General features: G+C 39.3%; 2 protein-coding genes and 1 long non-coding RNA gene across 5 annotated transcripts in view; 1 reads left to right on the plus strand and 2 right to left on the minus strand.

The window, feature by feature from the left end:
• The window catches only part of LOC149047233 (E3 ubiquitin-protein ligase rnf213-alpha-like), a 55,112-nt gene extending 48,012 nt beyond the window's left edge, over nucleotides 1-7,100 (minus strand). The window contains exons 1-3 of the mRNA XM_089202476.1: nucleotides 6,764-7,100; nucleotides 886-1,580; nucleotides 35-208 (exon numbers count right to left, since the gene is read on the minus strand). Coding sequence (XP_089058602.1) covers nucleotides 35-208; nucleotides 886-1,580; nucleotides 6,764-6,962 — 1,068 coding nt within the window. The 5' untranslated portion in view covers nucleotides 6,963-7,100. The remainder of the gene's footprint in view (nucleotides 1-34; nucleotides 209-885; nucleotides 1,581-6,763) is intronic.
• A 1,465-nt stretch (nucleotides 7,101-8,565) lies between these two features.
• On the plus strand, nucleotides 8,566-12,274 carry LOC149047234 (uncharacterized). The gene is made up of 2 exons (XR_016185473.1): nucleotides 8,566-8,824; nucleotides 11,783-12,274. It is a non-coding gene; the product is annotated as an uncharacterized LOC149047234 (long non-coding RNA).
• Nucleotides 12,275-16,657: 4,383 nt separating this feature from the next.
• Nucleotides 16,658-22,693, minus strand: LOC113676085 (uncharacterized). Of its 3 annotated transcripts, XM_089202477.1 has the most exons (3): nucleotides 22,417-22,693; nucleotides 19,479-20,687; nucleotides 16,658-18,768 (listed from the first exon to the last, which is right to left on the minus strand). In XM_089202477.1, exons 2-3 carry the CDS (start codon nucleotides 19,568-19,570, stop codon nucleotides 17,322-17,324), a joined length of 1,539 nt encoding a protein of 512 aa, XP_089058603.1. In that variant the 5' UTR covers nucleotides 19,571-20,687; nucleotides 22,417-22,693; the 3' UTR covers nucleotides 16,658-17,321. The 3 variants fall into 3 exon arrangements, with proteins under 3 accessions (XP_089058603.1, XP_089058604.1, XP_027048508.2); XM_089202478.1 differs by lacking the exon at nucleotides 22,417-22,693 and having other exon boundaries at nucleotides 19,744-21,899; XM_027192707.2 differs by lacking the exon at nucleotides 22,417-22,693 and having other exon boundaries at nucleotides 19,479-21,899.
• Nucleotides 22,694-26,001: the final 3,308 nt, after the last annotated feature.

The following is a 26,001-nucleotide window of genomic DNA, read 5'->3' on the forward strand; positions in this document are numbered from 1 at the left end:
TTCACATAAATAACTTTTCTTCTTCACGCCTTACCTCGTGGCATTTGTCGTCATCTCTTGTACCTGAATCATTAAGTGGGTTTTTGTCATCAGCAGAGAACGTCAATAGAGTAGCAGGCTCGAAATTTTCGCCTCTGAAAGTTTGAGCTTCTTCCTTAGGAGATTGTGGAGTTTGAATAGGTGCCTGATCTTCTTCTTTTCCCTGAGCCTACACAAGTTTACGTAAGATAACAATGAAGGAAAACCTAAATCAGCGTGAGGATTAGGTTATCTCTACTCAAGCATTATTCTCTCCTTTAATCAAGGACGGGGACTTTCTTTCCGTAGAGGATGCAGTTACACAGGGCAATTTAACTGAGTAGTCTTGACGGATTTAAACCATGGAATCCTGTCCTGAAGCTGACCCTAAAAAAATTGTGTATTTTTTTTTTATGAGCAAGGGTTAAAACCAATGAAGGAAATTTATCAGAGACAGGTTAGCTACAATTACTTAAAAACAAATGAGAGTGGTCTTCGCAGTAATCACATTACTTAAGCTGTAGAGAAATTAAAGCTTATTAAAGCCTAAAAATCATTCATTTATCTGCCGTTCCAGTAAAGGACATTTATATATCTACAGTCATCGATTCATCACCACATGGGTTTATAACGAACCAACACAATGACCAGCTCCCAGTTGACTTGTTAGCTCAGTTCGTTGAGCACTGCACCGGTATCGCAAAGGTCATGGGTTCAACCCACGTAGAGGCCTGAATTTTTTTCGGCTTTCATCTCATTACTGCTTAAGTAGTGTTCATTACTGCAACGATCACTCTAAGTAATCCGCAGTTTAAATATATGACATTCATGTATTCACAATCATTTAATTAGAGGTACGGTACGTACCTGAGATGAATTGTTTCCACTGCTGTTTTGAGTTGTTTTGTCACCAACGGGATGGGAGTAAGGCTCTTGAGAATTTGCATCAACTAACTGACTTGAACTGGGTGACCCTGATGGTGGAAAGCAAATATTTTCCTTCCCAATGTTTTTCGCAGGATCAGCCTCATAATCTTTCTTCTCTTCGCCCTTTTGCGGCTGACTAGCATATGTCACCAGAGCATTATCTGATGGATTGGCCTGCACCATTTCTTTCTCCCTATTTCCAACTCCGTCATCCCTTCCTGTCTGATAAGGATCAAAACCACCCTGCTCAAGTTCTACTGAACCTGCATTTTGGCTGTCATCCCTATCTGTGGAACCTTCATCAAATTTTGATTGCCTCCCATTTTGTGTTGTTGTCTCACCTGGTTTATCTGTTGAACCCAACAGGTCTGCCCCACAAGGAACTATAGCACTAACCTGATAAGGTGAATTACCTTCTATCACTACAGCTACCACTTGGGGGGGTGGAGGGGCACCCTCTGAATGGTGATTGCCTTCTAGTGACTCAGTATCTCTCTTAATTGGCTGATTTTTCATGGGAATACCACCCTTACTGTCTGGCTGACCCTGGTGAAGCATACATTGAGTTTGCTGACTTGACAAAGTCTGATCCACTTCTCTGTCTCTGAATAACGGCTGCTCATTCTGACCTTCACCTTGGTATAATGAAAAACAAACACATTTCTTTATTGGTTATTTAGATACATGAGCATTTTGTACCCTAGGGGTTTCAATCAAAATTTTCTCAACCAAAATGAATCATGCCATTGAAATAGAACATATTTCAGTAGACTTTTCCACTGAATAGAAATTCAAAACTTGACCAAAACAAAATATTTAGTATGGTAAGGACCTTACAGTGGATGAGCAACTTTATGAATTTCGACAACAGTATCTCAAACACTTTAATCAACATCATCTTTGAGAGGATAACAATAACTGAAAACCCAAAAGCATTGTTAATTATCAATAGAATCAATATCAAGATAAAAACAACAGTGTCCTCCTTCTTATTTCCCAAAATAAAAAAATTGGAAAATTTCTTGCCATTGATTTTTCTTCTCTTGCATACTTTGTCTTAATAATGCTCCATAAAACATTTTCTACACAATTGGAAAACTTCTTGCCATTGGATTTACTTATCTTGTATACTTTGTCCTAAAAATGCTTGGTAACACATTTTCTACACAATTTGCAAACTTCTTGCCATTGAATTTACTTCTCTTGCATACTTTCTCCTAATAATGCTTGATAAAAACATTTTCTACACAATTCAAAAACTTCTCGCCATTGAATTTTCTTCTCTTCCATACTTTGTCCTAATAATGCTTGATAAAACATTTTCTATGCAATGAAAAATGTAAGGGTGTTGCTTAAGGAGGCTCCATAAGGATTTTTGATCGTGCAAGATCTAGACTGGTACATATAGAAAAAGCTTTTAAAAATGTCAACAAGCAAAACAAACATGGCAGCTTGATACAATCGCACAATTGTTATCTAAAAAGGTGGATTAAAACAGTAATAAGACAATATAGATTTTACATAAAAAATTCTAAGGTTTCCAGCTGAGCAACGATACCCATGATATTCATAATCCAAGATATCCATATTAGGCCTTCTATGCCTGAAAAAGAGGTCAACAGAAAAACAACACTTGGGGAAAGATTATGAAGAAGCAACAGATTCAAAAGTTTATTCATGCTCAGATATTGATCTCTGTAAAGTGCTATTTAAGTGCTAATGTTTGGGAGTAAGAAAAACATCCTTCAAGTGAAATTTAGCATGTTTCCTCCAAATACATTTTTGAAAAATTGGCTCAGTCCTAACCAAATATAGTTCATATCTAATGGCCAATTTTTGGTAAAATCTGTTGGAGATAACCAAAATAAAATATATTTCGAAAAATGATAAATTAGGGAATATTGGCAAAACTGTCTGAATGATGTTGAGTTTTTACCACTTTAGAGGGTCAGGTAATATCTCTTCCATAATGTAGCAGAGAACAAACACTTTTCACTGAGGGAAAGTCAAGATATTACTAACAGTATTTACGGTGTAGGCCAAAATTGTAATATATCCACCTGTTGCTTGAGATGCTGCCATGGTAATGTCACTAATCTAATTCAACACCCAAAACAGAGGCCTCACTGTATTGTTGGACAAACTGGTAAATCTCTTGAAGGAAAACTTGGAAATAATTTATAACAAGGTCTCCTTTGGTAACTTGCACAATGAAGGGAGGTTTATTTGTACATATTCTTGGAAGCCACATTTAAGTGGCCAAATTTTAATCTGTGTCTGACTTTTACCAGCTAAATGTGTAAACAAAATTGTCACTTTTGACTAGCTTGTCCACAAAAGTTATGAAAAACAGTACATTGAAAACTTTATCAGTAATAATAAGTAATTTAAACATAATATGCTGTTTAGTAGAGAGCCACTGAAGCTCTTTGAGAGCAGGTGTGATATGGTCATATTTGCTGATATATGTTATTACCCACACAGCAGAATTCTGAACATACTTTAACTTCTGACATAGTACCACCATACAACAAGGCATCGCAGTGATCAAGCTTGGAGGTAACAGATGTGTATATGAGCGTCCTTGTAGACTCCAGACTTATGAACTTTCTGATTTTAGCTATATGACTAAGTTGATAAAAAGTGGACTTATAGACAGCATTGGCATGACTAGTAATGCCAAGATATTTGTCAAATACAACTCCTGGCTGAAGTGTTGGGGTGTATTACATCTTCATCTATGCTAGGCTGTACTCCAAATTATGGAGAGTTAACTTTAACAGTGAGTTGACAATACAGGCTCATTATTGTTTATCACACCATCTATGTTAGAATTAGAGGTGGTGGTGGGGTGGGGATAATGGATAACCCAGAATTTGTGACATACAAATATATTGTTGCTGACTAAGTAGAATTCATTGATGTTTTTTTTAAACTGTATCCTTTGAATGAATTGATGCCATTTCTTATAAATTTTTCTGTGCTTTGCAGAAAAAAAAAACACCAAAAGTAACAATTAAACATGGCTACTTTAACGATGTATTAACTTCTGAATGTCATAATGGAATTATGCCATGCACCTTCAACAATATTTAAAATCATTTCTTAGTCCTGGAACATGGAGGTTTCTTGAGTATATTTGATTGGATATGTACCCACAATTTTCAATTTGGACCCAACTTAATTAGAAAGAAATTGCACTCAAGATCCATGCCTAATAATTACTTGGCGTTTTCAGAGTATTGTTTCTTTGTTTCTTCAAATCAGACAGTCATCAAATTAAGACAACACAACTTCAGTGTGGTATTGCACCACAATGATAATGCATAGCCAAACATATCTGTAACATTTTGTATATTACCTTAGTAATTGCTCATCAAATTCTGAATAAGCCATTTCAAATGGCTAGCACTGCTCATGTTCAATCTTGAAACTTACATTTGAGTATATAGGCATTGATCATGACTGATTCTAGGTACATCTAAAGAAACAATACCCCTTTCTGAATTAAGAGTCCTGAAATTACTACCCAATGTTGGGCTGCACATCAGTGTTTGGGTACTTTGACTGAAGATCCCCTCCTATGAGGCTACTGTCTGATTAATGACAAAAACTAAAAGGTACACACCCCCAACTCTTCATGACAACATGCAACTGAGAGAAGTAATAATAGTGAAAAGAGAAAAAACTACTATGCACAATTCTCTCAATGGAACATTACCACTTTAAACCAGGCTGTTGGGTGCAACTGCAAATTACCCTTAAAGGGCCAATCTGAGTGTCTCAATTTGAAACCTCCATGGGAACACTCACCTAAACTATAAATAAGTCAAACTCACATACACTATGAAAAGTCAAAGCTTACTAAATTAAAATTTAAAAGAAAGGAGAAAAAGGATGAGGAGAAGCCAACAGAAAACAAAGGGCACTTGTGGTGATCAGTGATCTTGATTCAAGGTGCTAAACAACCAAGTTTGAACAGCTGTCATTTCACTGGGTGTTAAATGTATATAACAATGAAGGTTGAAACTAGAATCCAACCTTAAGACATGGCATAATAAATATTCCTGTATTTACTAAAACAGTGTCTCCCAATCAGATAACTAACAACCACTCATTTAAGTTTTTTTTCCAAATACACTCAAATTTGGATTGGTCAGGCTACACTGACTGTCAAAAAAATCATATCACTCCAAATTAATTGGAGACATCAAGCTAAAAAACAGTTTGCAAAGAGCACTTTCCTATTCATTTCTTAATCCACAGTTGGCATATATAATTTTCAGAGGGTGTTATTAAACTGTGTATCGGTAGACCACAGAACCTCTGGAATCTGTGGAACCCTAAATTCTTTGTTAAAGAATAATAATTCTTTAAGCTCAAATTGGCAGCCTTTAATTCCATTTCATTGTACATGACTCTGGAATAAAGAACAGCAACGTCAAGTAACATCATCTCCTGTGATGCATTGTTATTGCAAAACTTGTTGTTATATTGTTTCTTAGTGTGTATTTCATTTACCTGTTAATTACCTGCAAGTGTTTTTACCTTCATTAGTTATCTCATGTACTTGTGTTTGGTGTTTTACCATTGTGTGATGTTGTGTAATTATGTCAAGAAATTTGCCAGGTTTTGTGTATGAATTTAGCCATCTGGATCAATTTTTAAGTCAACTTTTAAAGAAGCAGGGTTGTGATTTTTTGCCCTTAAAGCTTTGCACCATTAAGGTAAATATTTCTCTTTATTATGAGTTTATTTGTAAGTTTTCCTTCTCTGATATGTATTTTCCTACTCATGAGCATTTGGGTATTTTTTAAATAAATGATGGACACAATTACACATGACTTCAGTTACATGCCTGTAAAATTTTAGGTTGATCAGGGTGTCCAGACTGTTTAGAGCGGATTCATTTGGTTTGTGCCACTCACAGACCTATCTTTGAAAGTATTATGTAGAGGGCTATGCAGATGAACTAAAACCAAGATAAATTTCCTTTACTCAGCCCAAGAAATTCACACTATACAAAAGAACAAACACTTGGGCGGGGTAAATTTATCCTTATTCAAAACTAGTTCAGATCTTTTAAAGGTTAGAGCACAGTTGTTGAATTCCTTGCAAATCCTTTCATTTCACCTTTTACTTCAACGTGAACAAATTTGCATATTTACAAAGGCTCACTGTGTGAACTTAGGTTTCCTGTGGCTGGATATCAAGGTAGATAAAAAAAAACAACACATTTCTCTTTTAACATTATCCTCTTTATACCCAAAAATGAAATTTTGAACAGTGTTAAGGCATTTTTAGCTTTAATTTTATTTCATTATTATTTTTTAAACAAAAAATTAGTGGTTCCGCATGTTCGTTTGTTCCGGAGGTTCTGCGGTCCGCTGATCCATGGTTTAGTAGTATCGTTTTCATATATTTACAGTAATTAGTTTGCAAATTCCTTGTTTTCTGCGGATAAATTTCGCTGATAAATCCGCAAGCATCAATGCATTACTATATGAGTATGATTTGATGTGAAAGGTAGTCAAAGTACATTAACAGCGGATACGGAAACTTCATAGCTTGTTACCGTAGAAAGCTTATTAATATACGTCCATGAGGAAATATTTCGCTTTGAGATCACTTTCACTTTCGAAAGGGCAGGAATGATCTATCCTTATGATCATGAATCCAACGTTCGGTCATAATTAAAAATAGAAGGCAATTTAAGATCTTTTCATATTAAAATTCTAAGCTAACTAATTTAAAAATAACCATATTCCTTCCTATGAGGGTGTACATCCACAGAACCACCTTCTAACCGAAAATTTACCTCTGACTTGTTCCTCACTTGTACTGGTGTCATATTTTCCCCCTGTTCCATCGCCTTTCGGGTGCTCGCTCGTAACAGCTGGTGCGATCTTTCGCTCCTTCGGTGGGTTATCTTGACCGTGTTCCAGTCTAAAACCACAACGCGGGCAGAATTGGAATTCAGGTAACAAATAACTGAATTCACACTTAGAGCACTTCATCGTGTAAAATCAAGGCTGCATCTCGTTGTTTAAACACTACTCATGTCGCAACGATACGTAGCCATCGAACAGAAAATGACACGACGAGCAATCGCATCGAAATGAAATCATTTCTTAGAAATCAGGTGGAAGTGAGTCACTATTCCGGAAATGAGCGAGACGACTTCTGATTGGTTTCCCAATATGTATAATAGATGACTATTAAATTACATAATTGTTTTAAGTGAGCTTTAAAATTGGAGAAACAATCACCGATACCAGCCTGCAGAACATGTGTAATTTTACCATTCCTTTTTTTCAGTTTAACGGAAGCAGGCGCCAGGCGGCGCGAAGTGCGAGTCAAGCGCGTGGGGAGGAGCGCAAAAACAATATGCCACTTTTTTTTTCGTGCTCCCCCCTCCCCTCCCCTCCGCTCGCCTAGCGCTTGCCTTCGCCTGTTCAAAGCAAAAAATTACACCTGTAGGCTGCACAGAAATGTCTAAATCATCAAAACAAAACTGTGTTCCTGCTGATAATGCCTATGCAAACGAGGTCTCATTTGGAAAGTCGTCCTCTTAATAAGTTGCGGAAGCGGAAAGTTCTGGTCTTCAAGCCATTGAAAGGGATTCTTAACTTGCGCGCCAATCAATTTGGAGCTTCAACACACGAGCAACCAACGGGCATTTAACTGTTGTCCGTGTCCGGAGGGTGGAAATTTGAATCTTGCCTGGCGAGGCTGAGGAATTTGAAAGGGTGGTTTTAAGTTTCTTCACATGAATACAAGTGTTGTATCTTTAAATATGGAATGCCTCATTAGATAAGGTCTTCACGGTCTAATTTGTACAGCTTCGTCAAGGTGTAAAAAGCCATGGTCGCCGATTTTGCCTTTTGCGAAAAGAAAAATTGGGTGGGGCATTTGAAGACAATTTTTGCCCTAGGGGTCAGAAATTTGAAGAGACCAAGCTGTGCTTGGCCATGTGAAGGCGCGAAACTCTTCTGTTTCGTCGTTGATGTGGATCATCCTCAACTGCTACATAAAGCTGTTTGAAATGATAGATTCAACAATGTGGCAAACTTATCTCCCTTCATTTGATAAAATTATTGCGTCATTTATTAACTCATATATGGGATATTTCGAGAAATTACTCGGGTTTGGGTCTGTCCATTTTTCCTTCTTTAATAAATATTTCAAGAAGAGCATCGGTAACATCAGTGGGCATCCGCTGAGAGTTTCTTTACACTGAGTAGATAGAAACAAACGTCAATATCCAGAGATATTTTTCTATCATTATATGATAGAAAAAAATTACCGATGAAATTATTTTTAAGGCTGTAGTTTTGGCGACGGAAAGGTTCCTTTCAGGATCATTTTACGCGCGATTTAAATCTTATCAAATGCAACCTTAATATGTAGATTTAGCTAAGCCTTAAAGCGGAGCTCTTGTTAGTTTATATTCCAACCCTTCGTTATAATAAAAATTGTGATAAAGCTCTTCAGCACTTGCTGTAGAAGAGTTTCTTCATGGGAATTGAGGTACCAGTCCGGGGTGTGGGTACGGAAGGGTAGAATTGACGAGGTCTGGAACCTGGGGACGAAGTTCTCACAACTTGCAAGGCGTTCAATACGCATGCTAGTCAGTGGTATCTTCAAGCAGTTGAGGACCTTCGTTGTTGTCATAGATGTTTTGAGCAAATTTTCGAAGATAGGGAATCTTTTCTTCTTCAGATGAAGTGTGCGATGTCACCATTAGTTGAAATTATATTCTACTCATTGTGACTGATAATTTTGGTTTGGGAAAAAGAGCCAAATTGAAAGAAACAATGGTAAACTACTTCGCGTCAAGACATCACTGGTTAATATAAAGAGTGTTCACGCGTGAATAGTGAGTCAGTAAAACAATATGCCAGAAGGGAAAATTTCCGCACAGCCCCATACTTAATTATGCATTCAGTTCTTGGATAGAGAAAACAGTGACAAAAACAATACATTGCCATTGGGAAAACAGATTTGTTTTACAATATCACGGGGCTGTGCGGAAATTCAACCCGCCAGAATTGTGTGGGCTTCTCCTATATCTCCTCTTGAAGTTGCCAGGTATGACTGCTTGCCTCACCGTTTTTCCCTAACGTTTCAACCTCCTCTGTTTAGAGTAAAAATTAAAAGAAAAGTAATTTTCAACTCGTTTTTGAACCTGTAATTGTTTTAACCTTTTTTAAGCTTCTTTTGGCTATTCCTGTTTTATGATTGTCCTCTGGCTGGAAATACACGACGTCTTTTTTAGATTTTTTCCGTTATTTAATTCAGTAACCTCAGCTGTAACTGCATATGATGTAGGTGTCTTTAAGTTAACAATCCATGGTCTTAGCAACTCCAGCGAATAAAACACGAAATGTTTCTAACATTTTTCTTGCGCTGCGAAAGTTTGCTTAAAAAAAGAAGACAGGCTATAACTAGAATATCGTACCTAAAACTTGACGACGAAGACAGACTTAGGATTCGACCATGAAGAAATTTGTAGAAAACTTGAGATAATACCTGGATTTCATTTTTACATCACAGAAATCAATTCCAAACATTAATCAACTTTCCTCTAAAAAGTTGAGTTGATGTTGTTATTGGGTTAGGTTGATAAGTTTTCGATGGTGTTTTTTCGAGTTTGCAGATAATTGAATTTACTGGAAGGTGGAAATGTTGCAACATGTTTACATTAAACGCAACGATACATTTTATTAATATGTTAAAAGTTTTCATTTGACTATCTACCAGCAAGTTTTTATATCATATTTCAACCCAACCATTTTCCACAACTTGTAACCACCATTACAAAATAATTAGTCAGGGAAATGGAAAATTTGTGGCATATACACCATGTTTGAAATGCTATGTCCATAATAAGCAAACAAGATTGAGATGGGTGTATTTAGGAATAGGCTTTCTTGTCTGTATCACTAATTTGCTAAACGCTCCTGTTGCCAATGTTTTTATGAGGTAAAGCTGTCGAGGTAAAGGAACTGAGGAGTTTAGTACGCAATGACTTTTTTCAAATGTGGAAACTATCATAGAGAAAGCCATACTTGTGCCTGTTTCGCTCACTTGTTCTGATAAACTAGTTTTAAGAAGAATACAATATTTTATTACACACATTTAATGCATAGGCTGTGCCCAACACTTTAGTTTGACTATACTTTTAAAGCCAGTACCAATCCTGAAACATAATGAAATGTTATTAAGATCAGAAGAAAAAATAATGTGCCATACATCTGCAAGATTTCATGTAAATGTTTTATTTATGCTAGGGGATCTAAGAATATTCAAAAGAATATAAAACTTGTTTGAAAAATTAGAATTCATCATAGGCCAGATAAACAAAATTTTTAGAAAAAGAAATGTTTACCAATGAAAAAGCTAAGCAAAATTTTTTACAACACCTACCTTTACCTTTGCGGCACGTAGTAAAGTCATTCGAAGTAGTCATAAGCCGGTTTTGTATGTTGAAAACACATGCGCATGCAGATTTCCTATAAACCTGTATTTCAAGCCTGCCAGGTTCAAGAAAGTTTCACAACTAAATTATAAGGTTAGCCTACCTGTAACAATCAACTTCATTTTCAAATTAGACCAGGTATGTACTGATGATGCACAAAAGAACTATCTGTAATAAGAGGGCAGGCTTTCCTTTCTTCATTTAAAAAAAATACTAAGGTTATCATCTTTCCACACACTCAGTGGAAAGTGAGAGTGAACAAGACTGAGAGTGACTACGTTGTTTGAGTAAATATCTAGAGGAGGATAAAAAGTAAGATATGGTCTGCACAACTCTCTTATTTCGATTTTTAACCTATAAGCCAGGGCATTTATATTCTTTCCCTTGTGCATCAATGTGGATGCCAATAAATTTAACTTCCATGCATCAAAATACTGAAAATATTCTCTTCATGTATGTGCCCTAAACATTACAGGAGAGGAGGCAGGTCAAAGTAAAAACATGAATTAAAAAATAGGAGGGCCCCCAATAATTTCAGTCCTAATTAAAGGGAGATCCTTGATTTTCCAGATTCCTACCCTTTCAAACTCACATATCTTGTGACCAATTCCTTATACCAATATTAAATTTGGGTATGAGCATTGGCAAGAAACACTATGCATTAATGAAAGCTTGAGCAATAGTATTTAATGCAATCTAATTAATAGAATTAGTTGTTACAATGTGGTAACTTAAAAAACAAAATTATATAATTACACAATTCCCAACAAAGGAAGTCAGGTTATTGACTCACTTGCTTCAACTTTTGAGGGCTTAGGGTACAGAAAAATAGATATGGTAAACAGTTACAATTAATACAAAGCTGAAAGTTTGAAACTTAAGAGATATACACAACAATCATCAAATCCTATGTATCGTAGCAAAAAAGGGTCAATCACCACCAAAACTTCTCCCAAACATTCATGCTTACAGGAAATCATTAATTTTTGTCAGTAGGTGGTAACTGCACATACAATAGTTCTACTAGCACAAATGCATTTTTCTAAAGTTATCTCGTAGCATATGACTGTAAAGGTCATGTGGAAGGTTCCTGCTTATGGACTGACATTTCAATTACCCCAGCAAACTATAATCATCAGAATTTCAAGCCAGAGTGTAATTACCAAGTGCTCAATTTTTCAAATTAGTGACCTAATTGTTACGGTCAAGTTCACTCCTTTTTTAAGGCCGCCTCCAGAAAATTCGATGAATATAATTCCTTTCTCACCCAATATTTTCAATATTTTAAGTAGGTTCGACCTTGATTCTATTTATCTGTTCAAATTAAACCGATTTTTTATTTTTCAATTTCTTTAGGATCCATTTGAGAAGAAACAGTAAGTACTTATCAATGGTTTTTGACGATAGCTCCGACCTGGAAGAGGTTCCTGATGAAGTATGTGTAATGCACGTGGTTCATGCGTTCAAGCTCGCGGTAGAAGTGCGTGAGAAAGATCAAGGAAGCAGAAGGTCCATGTTGTCCTAGGGCGTTAATTATATAATGTGGGGAGTTCGAGAGCCTTTCAAACTGTCATTCACTGGCCAGCTGAACTTCCAGAAATTACGTTTCCATGCCTTATTATACTTTCAAGTACTTCCAAACTATTTCCTATGATTTATATTCTTTTCATATATTTTTCATTTGACATTCTGCATGAGCTCAAATATACTACTGAGATAAGTAAGAATATAAGAAAAGTCAATTTACATATTACCAGAAAATTATGAGCATGAAAGGATAACATGTCGTTATAAAATAAGGTCGTAAACTAAAGGCAGCTCATAAATAAAACTTTTTGCCATTTTAAATAGCACGATAATGCACATGAATTGCCATAAAGTTTGGCTAGTAATAGTTAGCGATGACTTCTGCCTCGTAGACATCAACGATGCCTCATGGTGACTGTCGTGATATTGCGTTACACGGTCACGCCACTGGGCCGATGAACATCTTTATATTTAGAAGACTTAGGAGACAACGAATACACACGTGGCGGCAGTCGAGTTCGCACAATAAACAACCCTTTTAAGTTCACAGAATCGTGACATGGTGTCAGAAGTGGGATCGGCTCACCCCTAAAGATGACAGAAGCAGCTGAAGCATCCATAGTTGTGCCACCAGCGCCGACTCAAGTTTTTATTCCCCCGTCAAATTTGCCCCCGCCGAAAGCGCTTATTTTTGACGACAATTTAGCCACCGCATGGAAATCGTGGAAAGCAGCGTGGCAGCGCTACGAAATCGCTACTGGTGTATATAAACAAGAGGGCATAGTTCGTGTGTCGACATTACTAAGCATTATAGGCGAGGATGGCGTCAGAGCCCACGATACCTTTATTTGGAACGAAGACGAAAACGCAGACGACATTTCACAAGTCCTGAAGAAGTTCGACGAATTCTGCATTCCTAGGACACAGGTCATATATGAACGCTATAGGTTCAACAACCGAAACCAGGAACCAGGCGAAAACATCTCGACGTATCTTACGGAGCTTTGAACGATCGCAAAAAACTGTGCACACGATACAATCACACCAGATGAAATTTTGCGTGACCGCCTCGTGCTAGGCATACGGGATGATCGCGTCCGCGAGAGACTTCTCCGTTTGAATGATTTATCTCTCCTACAAGCAGTTGACATTATTAAGTCGTCAGAACAGACCCAACAGCAAGTAAAGCTAATGGCTGGAGGAGACACTGCAGTTCATGCGTTACGGAAGGCGGGATCGGCCGAAAAACCTGAAGAAGAACGACAACTTAAGTCACAAGCATTTAGAAGACCGTCTAAAGAATGTGGAAATTGCGGAATGGTGCATGGACGTCATTGTCCCGCGTATGGAAGAACATGTTTTAACTGTGGGAGTATGAATCATTTTGCGAATAAATGTCGCGCTAATCCCCGAGGAGTGAAAAGTAGAGTTTCGGCGGTCCACGAAGCCGTCGACATGGGAAACGACCCCTACTACATTGGCGCTACTACTAGTAAGAGCAAAGGCCAGGAAAAATTGGCAGTGGTCAAACTCTACATTTATGGGCCAGATCCCAAGACAGAAGTCCAGTTTCAAATAGATACTGGGTCGCAGTGCGACATTCTCCCGGCCCAATTATACAAGCAAATCACTGGGGACACCCTCCTTCATCGCCTCAAACCATGCCAAAAGGAAATAGTCTCGTACACAGGGGATCGCCGCAAAATTGCTGGTAAAGCTACCCTGCCTGTGTGGTCCCGTGGACAGCGGAGGTCAATGGAGTTTAACATCTTAGACGGAGACTATCAACCGATTTTATCATTGAACACCAGCCTCAATCTTGGCTTTGTGAGTTTGCATAATTGTGACGTCCTAGCATTACACGTCAAGTGTCCCAAAGCCTCCTTGCTCGAAGAGTATGAGGACGTATTCGACGGATTAGGGGCCCTACCGGGAACATACAAAATAGCCATAGACGAACAGGCGCAACCAGTGGTCCACGCACCGAGGCGAGTGCCAGTAGCCTTGCGTCCATGCATCAAAAACAAGCTGGACGAACTTGTTGATCGTAAAGTTATTATTCCAGTAACAGAACCGACGCAGTGGGTATCCAGCATGCTGGCCATAGTGAAGCCAAACAAAGTACGCATCTGTATTGACCCGAGAGATTTAAATCGTGCCATTCGGCGAGAGCATTACCAGTTGCCGACTATCGATGAAGTGGCCTCCCGCTTAACAGGAGCCAAGAAATTTACTCTTTGTGACGCCAAGGATGGTTTCCACCAAATCCTCTTAGACGATGCTTCTAGTTACCTGACAACGTTCAATACGCCTTTTGGGCGTTATAGATGGGCCCGCATGCCTTTTGGTATCTCAAGTGCGCCTGAAGTTTGGCAGCGACGCATGCATGAATTCGTAGAAAATTTAGAAGGAGTTGAAGTTATCGCTGACGACTTCCTCATCGCTGGATTTGGCGAAACTGACGCAGAGGTCAACTCGAGCCTTGAAAAGAACGAACGTGCGTTCTTCAAGAAATGCCGTGAGTGGAACCTCAAGCTCAACAAACTCAAGCTGAAAAGATCTCAAACCGAAGTGCGTTTCATGGGCCACCTCTTGACTCCTGATGGTCTAAAGGCAGACCCAGCCAAAGTTGAAGCTATTTTGGATATGCCACCGCCGACTGATGTGAAAGGCCTAAAGAGGTTTTTGGGGATGGTCAATTATCTGGCCAAATTCTTGCCACTCCTGTCCGACATGACAGAACCTTTGCGAAGGCTTGAGGACAAGGACGTCGAGTGGTGTTGGCTTGCACAGCATGAGAAAGCATTTACCACAGTCAAAGAATACTTGGCCAAGGCCCCGGTACTGAAATACTATGATGTTACTGAAGAAGTGACAATCCAATGCGATGCCAGCATAACGGGTCTAGGTGCAGTACTGATGCAAAAGGGTCAGCCCGTTGCCTTTGCCTCGCGAGCTCTGACCGACACCGAAACGCGTTACGCTCAAATCGAGAAAGAGCTCCTCGCCATAGTGTGGTCAACCGACAAGTTCAATCAATACATACTGGGACGCGAAGTTGTACACATCGAGTCTGACCACGAACCACTAAGGGCAGTTTTTACCAAGCCAATACACAACTCACCAAAGAGACTCCAGAGAATGCTGATGGCCCTTCAGAATTACTCCCTGGATGTGCAGTATAAAAAAGGGGAACTTATGTGGGTATCAGATGCACTGAGTCGAGCATACCGCAACACCACCGAAGCCTCCAAGCACGATACAAGTCTGATCTGTACACTTGCCGAGATAGATCATTCAGAAAACCTCTCGATTGCACCATACAGGCTCGCTGAATTCAGAAACGAGATTGCTAGGGACCCAGTGATGCAAAAGCTAATCGGAGCAATCAAGGGTGAATGGCCAGTGTCAAGGAAGTCCTGTACCCCTGAGCTGACGCCTTACTATGACAAACGAAGTGAGCTTATAGAAGACAAGGGACTAGTATTCCTGGGAGAGCGATTGCTGGTACCCCCTTCCCTGAGAAAAGAAATGTTGAAGCAAATTCACCGATCACATATTGGAATCGAAGGGTGTTTACGTCGCGCTAGGGAGGTCCTCTATTGGCCCCTCATGAATTCGGAAGTAAAGGACTTTGTTTCCAAATGCTCAATCTGCCAGTCGTACCAGCCAGATCAGTGCCGCGAGGAATTGCAACCGTATCCGATCCCGTCGCGTCCCTGGTCGATGCTAGGTGCCGATTTTTTTGACCTTGGGCAACAACATTTCTTTGTCCTAGTCGACTACTGGAGTGGGTTCTTTGAAGTCCAGGAGGTTAAGGTGGCCACATCTGCTAGCGTGATAGCTGCGTGTAAAGTACAATTCGCCCGCCATGGGATACCAGACGTGCTTATTACCGACAACGGACCTCAGTTTACGTCATCGGTGTTCAGTGCATTCGTGAGAGAATGGCAGTTTGAACATAGAACTTCGAGCCCCCGTTACCCCCAGTCAAATGGCCGCGCCGAGAATGCCGTGAAGACCTGCAAGAACTTGATGACGAAAGCGAAAGCGGATGGGCAAGACCCGCTGTTAGCCCTTCTTGATTGGCGCAACACCCCAACAGAGGGTCTAGGAACATCACCCGTACAGAGACTGATGGGACGCCGCACACGCACTTTCTTACCAACCCATGAAACGCTCCTGCGGCAGCCATCACACCAGGAAACAGCCACCAAATTAGCTGAGCGCAAGAAAAGACAAGCTCAACAATACAACAAAAAGTTTCGCCCTTTAGAGGCACTAAAGTGTGGACAGGCCATCAGGATGCGGCTTCCCGGAAGGGAGGAATGGAGTCTGGGGACCTGCATGAAAGCCTTGGGGAACAGGTCTTATGAAGTTGAAGTTTGCGGCAGGCGATACCGACGCAACCGTCGGCAACTGCGCCTGACCCCGGAAACAGCACCACCTATGAGTCTGGTAGAACTAACTCCGCCCGAGTCTACCCTCAAACCGGCGCCAAATCTGACAGAGCCAGGACCTCCTCCACCGGAGTTCCATGGCGAGACCAAAACAGAGAGAATGCCACCTGAAAATGAGATGGGAACTGAGCTTGAGCCACAAAGGATTGAAACTCGTCGATCAGAACGCAGACGTCGACCGCCTTTGTGGCATCAGGATTACCATATGAACTGAACATTGAATGATTGAGCCGCTACATAGTTGTTGGGTTCTGTTTCTATCTTTTTATGATTTCAATGAAGAACAATGTTTTATCGATTTTATGTGATTTGAACAGTGATCGAAACCGAACATTAAGTATTAATTAACTTTTGAAGATAAACTTTGTAAAAAGGGGAAGATGTCGTGATATTGCGTTACACGGTCACGCCACTGGGCCGATGAACATCTTTATATTTAGAAGACTTAGGAGACAACGAATACACACGTGGCGGCAGTCGAGTTCGCACAATAAACAACCCTTTTGAGTTCACAGAATCGTGACAGTGACGTTAGATGATTACATGATTATACGGACAGTGCAACCCAAGAAATATCCAAGAATAGTACCTTTACAAATAAATTTTAAGGGTTTAAACATTCATAACGTTATTTTCTATATAGCCTTCGTCTCCTGACGTTTTTTTTTACAGAGTCATATCGCAATAGCCATTGACTCTAAAACGTCTGTCTCTATATGTGAAAGGTAGAGAAAAAAAAGTTGAAAACAGCAGGTATGGAAAGGTATTTTTTACTAAAATCACAGAAAAAGGTGGAATGATTGAACATTCAAACCGGTATCTCAACCCATAATTCCAAAGGAGAATAGACTACGTAGTTGTCTTTTTATTTCTTCCCTCATTTCAAAATATCGACTTCATATTCTGGATTATAATTTAAACTTTTTGTAATCCTCGAGACTCCAAACTTTTTCTAAAGTTCCAGTAGGTTTATATCCTTTAAATCCTTTAACCCCTGCAGGGCCCAACACGATGCCGTTTATTAAAAGAAAAATAGCTTTGTTACCTTGAGACTCCAAGCTAATGGTATGACGGCCCTGAGGCACGTCTGAAGCCACGAAGTAAACACGAGTTTGATAATGAACGTTACCGAAAGCTTTCCCAATTATGGCTACCGCGTTCTTTTTGTCTTTGTCGAGCCACATCACTACACGACCCGAATTTTGCCTCATTCTTCGTAAAATGATACCTACAGACCATTTCTTGGGTGGAACTTGTAAGGAGAACTCTATAAAGCTTCCTTGTCGAAGAGACACCCAGCCACCGAACGCATCAGTTCGACGGTCTGATGGAAAGCCCATCTTTGCTTTGATGCTTTCTAATGGAAGCTCGCTGAAGCGCCGTTTTTTGTTGACCTTTACATCAAGAGACTGGTGCACAGTGGATTTTCCCCATCTTGGGTTTATAGATGCCCAACAATGAGGGTTTGTAACCAGTATCGAGCTGCTGGTAAATAAAGGGTCCTTCATTGGAGATTTCTCACAGAACAGCTGCTGGCTCGTTCGTTGAAGAATCTTCTGAAAGTAACGGATTTGCATGAGAGCCACTTGAGCGTGTCCTTTAATATCAATATGCAGATGATCATCATTAACCATTCCCGGCCGTATGATGGCTTTTCGGATGCCATTAGCTGAATTCACTGGACAAAGTATGTCACGCCAGCTTAGCAAGGTAATTCCGTAATGAGTTGCGAGCTCGTGTTGTCCCAAATCTTCCAAATTATGACATCTTGGGTTCTTAGCAGTGCTAAGAGAAGCACCCTTCTTGACCAAATCAACCAAGCTTATGTACAGAACTAATGGAAATGACTTCAAAGATAATACTCGTCGCGTGAGGAGTTCCATGGGCCGCGCTGTTGCACCGTGTATGCATCCATAATCGTTTACTGATAACTCGATAAACACTACATCTGGTTCATCATCTGTTGTTATGAAATTCTGCAGGCAAAATGTAAAGAAATCACTTCCTGTCCCTCCAAGTGACAAATTTTCTACCGTCAACTTGGAGCCAGTCGTTGTTGAAATCACTTTGTCCCACCACTGAGAGAACAGTTGGTGATATAAACGCCTGTGATTTTTTATTCCACCACCGGCTGAATTTGATCCACCAATCACAATCATTTTGACAGGCTCACCCCGGAATATTTTGTTCGTCAGTGTCGTCACACGGCAAGGATCAGTAATGTCATTTATGTGGATTGCCTTTTTAATGTCGTCTTCTGTGACACTGAGATCATTGATGCTTTTATACAAATCTTTATCCTGCCAGAAGGCAAATGGCTCATGAGTTACCCAAACGAACGAGGGGTTGTGTCCTCTATAAGAAATATGAAATGCGATACACACTGAGTAAGCACTAAACCAAAATGTGCAATCCTGTATGACGCTATTAAGTGGCAGACAAAAATTATGATAAACGGTAGTGTGAATATGTCCAGTAACAAGGGGATTTAAACTTAGTACAGAATTTCAAATATATGACACACTCGCCTCAGAATTTCAGGCGCTCACGATTCTACCTGTATTACCAAACGTTGCCAAATACAGATAATTTTCGTTTCTGAGCATCTCTATTCGACGATAGCATTTGCATGCACAGTTATCAGAGGAAACCTATGTGTCGATCGTTTATCAATGGTCTATCACAGATATAACTACCAACTTAGTGAAATCTGCGTCGAAGACAGTTTTTCATGTGTGTATTAGTCTTGAAAGCAACAGCTGTTATTCAGTCCAAACTCTGCATTCAAAAATTTGCCCTAATGTTTGAAATCTGCCATCACTCTACTGAAGCAAATTTCATTTCCGCGGATTTTTCAATTATAAAAAATAAATGCACCAACTTGTACCATGCAAAGATGGCGCTACATTTTAATAGACAACTAATGCCACACTAGTTAACCACAATAATCCTGTACATGGTAAAAGAGAAAATGTATACAAGGTGCCGAGAGAATTTATTAGAGAGGGACTTAATGGAGTTTCTCAAGTGGTACGCAAAGCTGACAAAAGGAAGAAACGACCTACCCAGTTGAGCGGGCACCAATTGACGAGTTCTTCCGAGAGTCGGCAAAATAGGGATAAAAAGTTACCAAAGCGAGAGTCAAAATCTGCCACATTTTCAACCGTTGGATGATTGATCATCAATACTGTTTAAAATATTAGTTCTAAGGTCAATCCATTTTTACGGCAAATCTATTTCGAATTCCGATTCAGAACGTAAACAAACTTTAAATGTGTTTTCTCAAATTACAATTTGAGATAATCCTTCCCTAAAATATTAACGACTTACGATGTTCAGGTAAATTTTTCCACACTGGAGAGTTTAACGCTATCATACAATAGACGCAAACAGGTATCTTCGCCGCATGTCGGATGACACTCCAGCACCGGTCTGGCCGTCAAGGTAACTCGTAACAACACAAATGAAATAAGAATAAAATTAACACTGGTTATAGATCGTATATGGGGGAAATCAAGAGAACTGATTTGCTATTGTCAGGGGTCAGAGTAACTTGAACATACCACAAAGAGTTTAACGTCGGTGAAATCCCAGAATTTGTCTGTCTCGCGACCGAGCGGTTCATTTAAAAATTTTCTTTCCCTCTACCAGATAGTTATCGTTCTCTAAATTCGGTTGTTATTATGGGGTACAACTTTAATCAACTGGCGGAAAATTATAGGACGATTAATGGTCTTACAGGGCGCCTATATTGTTTGTGACGAATTTAAGAAATTGTTAAGGAGAAAATCAATGGTTAGCTTGTATTTGATTGATTTACGCATTTCATTGTGGGCCGATATATCATTAAGGCCTGTAATAAGATAGTGTATCAACCATTTACATCAGTTGGAAATTGGTAGAATCAAGTTTACTTAGTTACAAGGCTTGAATACCGAGAGCCGCAATGACGTTTGACCTTAGGATATTACCCGCGTTATCATAGGAGCGATAAATTCAAATCACCTTCAAGCGTTGCGCGCTGTTTAAAATACCACTTAAAAAGGTCGCTCTGTTCGGTTTTACAGACGGATCGAAACTAACCAAACACGACCGACTTACCGATAACATTACGGCTAGACTGACCGATCAGTTTACACGAACCGGACCTAGTATATTCCGACTGACTACAACAATTCGCTTGACTCTGATGATGACTTCCGCTCAGGTTGTTAAAACGTCAGTCCACCAAGACAACACTCCTTCTCAGGAATACACTCAGCCGGACGATGAGACTACAATTAATAAGAAATAACAGCTCAATCAAAACGTGACCAACAGGCTTTAAACTGTCAATGCCATGCACATGCTTCACTTTGTAAGTTCCGATTGCTTTGTCGTCATACTCCTTGGCTTTTTTCTTGTAATTTTTCAGGCAAATGATTGTGTCGCCCTCTGTTAATTTTAGAGTTAATTTTGACTTAACGTGTATCTGTATAGTGTCATGATTTTTATTGTTCTATTTAAGAGTTAGCCAAAATTAAGTGACACTTCGTTGAAAGGAAAACTTTATAATCGCCCCCTTCGGTGTAAAGCCCTCCTTCAAATAAGCGCCCCCTTCCTCGCCCCTTGGCCCGCCTCCTTTCGGTCGAAATTTTAAGTAAGAGCCTGGGCGCTTATTCGAGGAAATGATAGTTCTGATCTATTATGAAGTAGAACAAAGGAGCACAAAACTGATGGACTGTATTCTGATGCTCTTTTTACTAAATTGGCAGATGGAAAAGATGGAAAAGCGGATAATTGAATCGATTACAATCACAGCAGGAAGTATTGCGACAAAGGCTCTTTCCATCAGGGCCATTCGTGTGCGCATAAAAATTTTTCCCAAGCATAACTTTGGGTTGGTTGCTTATTACATCACATTTGAAGACACCAACAGCAGCAAAGAAAGAATTTACGCAAAAGTTAAATGGAATATGTACTTTTCTATACTAACTTAACATCAATTCAAAGTGCGGTTCAAACTTGCATGCTATGCTAATATCATTCTCCCCTGTAGCATTTTAAGTCATCTTTAGAGTGTATTAGGGGAAAATTATGAAAAATTAATTGATAATACCAGCCCGCTTTAGATTTCAGCTACATAAAAGCTCCCGTTTTTCTACTATTTTTGCAGAGGGGGCATCGAGAAGAATTTTTCCTAACATTCTAATTAAACTAAAGGCAAATATACGTGGTATTTTAAAGAAACTGGCCGGCCCTATTCATAAACTACAGCAACGAAGTACCTTAAAGTAGCTAAAAAAGTGGCAGCATTTACTACATGCCAACATTTTCAAATCAATTTATGATTACGTGTACCTAGTACCTCATTATTGTACGAGAGAAAACTGAAGTTAGGAGCCAAACTGTTACGAAAATTCAGCATGTAACATTCATTTAATTTAACCGACTAAAAAGAAGTTGACTACTTAGACTTTAAAAACGGACCGCACCACTGTCTTAGAGTTTTGAACTGACTGCTTCTCAAGCAGAAGATTAAACTGTCGTCACTAATCTGGACAGCGGAGTTCCAAACGTCCTTTAGGTACGCCATTTTGATGCTGTCTCGGTTCCTGGGATTTGTTTCAAGCCTCTGTAGGCTAAATAACATTCCAAGTAATCTTTAAAGCTGCCACAAATTTGTACTTAGATCTTCGTCCTGTTAAACTACAGTACTTCACAAGGAAAATTATTCAAAGTTTAGTATTTCTAAAGCCGCAAGAGAGTGTGCCGTAAACTGCCTCTTCTTCCCTAGCAATTAGCAATATCAGGATTTCACTATTTTCAATTCACACTTTAAATACCAGTGCTAAAAAGAATAGAGCGTGGACTTGAACAACAAGCTCATTTGTCAAATACGAAAAGAACTTTCAATTAGAGAGGAAATTAAGGGAAAATTGGACGACAAGGCGCAGTAAAGTGTTCTTCATTAAAACATTTTTCCTCATCATGTGCTATGTGTTCTCAATACTTCCACCCTACCCTGAACTCGACAAAAGGCCTCCCCCTCAACAACCTGTCAATCAGCTGTCTGTCAAGAGCCGCCCAATCATAGTGAACTGGGGTCTCCTTTCCCACCTCCAGAGAGTAGTTACAACGAGCCAGGATGAGGGGCACAAAGTCTCTCTCAGGATCATGGGCTATTAAGTGCGACAAGGTCACCTCTGATACGGAGACACGCTCCAAGGGACTGTAAATAAAAGAGAATATTACAGATGAGGTGTATAGTTGGGTCTTACTTATAAACAATTATTGGATGAGGTTTTTGTAATATCCAGAATGATCAAGGTCGAGATAGGGTTTATTAGCCGAAGCCGAAGGATAAGCCGGCTGATAACCCTTACCAAGACCTCGATTGTTCTGATTATCACCAATACCGAGTCTAATATTTGTTTTATTATAGATTGAACGAAAAAAAAGGTCTCAGTAGTAGGTGGAACTGATCATTTATTTCTAAACGTGTAAAAATATACAAATCAGCAAGCAACACCAAAGTGCGCGAACTTGTCCTGATTACCCTTATAAATCATACACTGCAGTCATACATGACATGATTACCCGTAACCTTGAGTGTCCTTGACATGATTCTTGTATAATCTGACGATATAAGATGACGTCTTAGGCGTTGATTTCGAAAATTCACCGAAGGCTTTCGGCCAAACAGAAAAGAGACAGTGAGTTGAATGTACACTAATGACTGTAATTGTTTGTAGTAACTGTCCTATGCTTAGGTGGTCAAATGATTTTCATCTACATCGTAACAATTTCCAATGTACATTATTCTCGAAAATAATAGCCCCAATTTATGACATGTTTCATTCTAAAGCTGCCTTTGGAGGAGACGATAACTGATTGCAGGATGCTGATATCAGTCTCATGTTGCAGCTCAGTCAGTTTGACAAACACCCTTGACCTTAATTAAATAGAAAAACGTAATTTACGTTTATATAGCACGAGTCAAATTACGTGGATCAATTATTTGCTTCTAGAGAGGGTAAATTCATAACAGCAACACTTAAGCTATTCATTATAAAATTATGTACCTGTCTTGACTAGTTTCACTACGATAGCCTCACAGAGACTTGTTATTTGCATTAACCAGGAAGAAGGTGAACGAGGTCGAACAAACTCCCATCCCTGTGGTGCAGTGAAGAACCATCGCAATTGGACAGTTTTTGTTCATTGTGGTATTACAAAGGTCTTGTGGGACGCGCAGGCGACCTTGGGATGGAAATAATAACAAAAAAAGTAGGACCAGGTAAAAGTACTCAAAGACGGGCAAGGTAAAACTGCTAAAGCAAAGAATCAACGAAAACACTAATTTTGTGTCTGATTTGAAATAAAACCACATCAAAAAAGTTCGATTGATGAAAGGAATAACAAAAGAAAAAGACCCCATTTATATATATCAGTGTGCTCCCTTTTAAAAACCGGCAATTCAAATGTTAGAGATATTATTTCATGACTAAGTTTTGACTCTCCATCGGAGTCTAAATTTAGCATCACCACCTTTTTTATCTCACCACGCTGCGTTCAGATAAATTATTAAGTAACCGCACAAGCACTATTTACAAATAAAAGAAATTTGGTCACAAGAATTACTTAAGCCTTCTTTCATGTATCCTGAAAAAACGGAACAATCATTGTAGTTTGATTACCGAGAAATGACTTGCAAGCATTCCATGCATTCTTGAAACTCTGGAACAGGTTCGTATACTCCTCTTTCACAGATCCTGGAGACAAATTTGATTTCAGCAGAATTCAAATTTACTACCAGAGTCATCACAGTTGCCTTACACTGGCACCTTTCTCTTAAGTAAAATTCATGCAAAATCTCCATATCTAGAAGAAGTCATACGGAAAATTTCAAACACAGAGACTTGTTACGCAAAATCTCGTCTAGGACGCACTTTACTTGCACAGATGACCCAAAAAGAGTTTCAAAGAAAATTCTGACCATGAACATTTTTCTTGACAAATAAATATATAAATAAATAAATAAACAAAATACAACAGCTTTGACACCTCCGTCATCCTTGTCGTCAAAAAATATCCTGTGGAAAAACGGCTCTTACTTGGTGCAGAAGACAGTATAAATCACACTATTGTTTTCTTATTTCCGGCTGTGATGGAATTCTGTTGTGACGTATACTGTGTCTTCTACACCAAGTAAGAGCCGGAAAAACTAAAAGGGAAAGGTGAACCTGCTAACCGCAGCATACTGTTTGAAAAGCAGCTCAAAACATCAATCTATTGCATTGAACAGTTGCCGTGGCATTAGCCATATTGGATGAAGGTTTAATTTGTTGCTTATTAAGTACCTCTCGGAAGGTCCTTGAGAAATTCACGGACGGAATAATTCTCAACATCTTTTCTGTCAATTCTTCGGTGGAATCTGTCCATCAATAGACGCTGGAGGCGAGCAACATCGGGCAGAAACTGAACGAAGCGCAACTTGTGTTCTTGTATTTGTTTAAAAGGAAACGTATGTAAAAATAGACTTAGAAAGGAGACTCCCTTCGGTTTTTCATAGGCAGATGCTGCCCGAAATTTGGGCTGAAAAAGGGGTTAGAATAACAAGGAAAATCTTCGTGGCACAGAACCCTAACCCTTTGCAGCAATATGTTGATGTTACCTGTTTGAGGAAAGCGTCCAACACTTTGAATTCCTTTCCGCCACCAGAAAGTACTTCTCTTTGAAAAGAGCTACTCAGTTCCGTAATAGTTATATGGTGTCTGTACTTCCAAAGAGCGAGAGACATGGGCCTGACGCCTTGAGATAAGCCTTCCACCTGTTCATCGAACTCGTAAAGTTGACGTACCAGCGGATCCTCCCCTGAAAAGGACACCAAGAGAAGATGTGTGAGAAATTGTCTCACTTGAAAAGTTAGCCTTAGTATATTGAAAGTTTGTCATTCACGAGCTGAGTTAAGCTCCTCCATTCTTAAATATCATTTTAGGGTAATTCTTCTCATTTTGCAGACTCTGTTTGCTATCAATCTTGTATTCAAAAGTTTCGCCAGAGTTTGTAGTAATTGTGCACGCTTCAGCAAAATTTGGAAAAAATAAACGCCATTGAACGATAAAAGTACCAGTAAAACCTATTTCATAGATGTCTACAGAAAAATACGCCTCACTACCAGCAAAGGTTGAGGTAGCGCCTCTTTCAGGGATAACACTAAACCCTCCAATCCACTAGTCCTAGTACTATCATTAGCTTGCCGCGCATTTATTACAGCATCAACAAGTAATATGGAAAAGCGTACCAAATCTCTCGTTTCTCATCAAAAGCGTTTTGGAGAATCTCGTCAAAATGCTAGGAATATATTGCAAAAATAAGAGTCACATTAGAAAGATAGTCATAGGCATAAAGATCATATGTAGCAAATGAATTGGCAAAACAAACAAAAAGAAATCGCTCAATTTTAAGAGTACGTATGGTGATGACAGGAACAAGAATCTCAGAGCAAAATGCTTTCTCCTAGCTGCGGCGACTTTCCCGGGTTTGAAGACACATGTTGTGGTTATTTCCTGAACAGTATGGAGAGAAATGTGGAATAATGGGCAA

The sequence above is a fragment of the Pocillopora damicornis genome, chromosome 4 (assembly GCF_964200805.1).
Source record: "Pocillopora damicornis chromosome 4, jaPocDami1.2, whole genome shotgun sequence".
NCBI lineage: Eukaryota > Metazoa > Cnidaria > Anthozoa > Scleractinia > Pocilloporidae > Pocillopora > Pocillopora damicornis.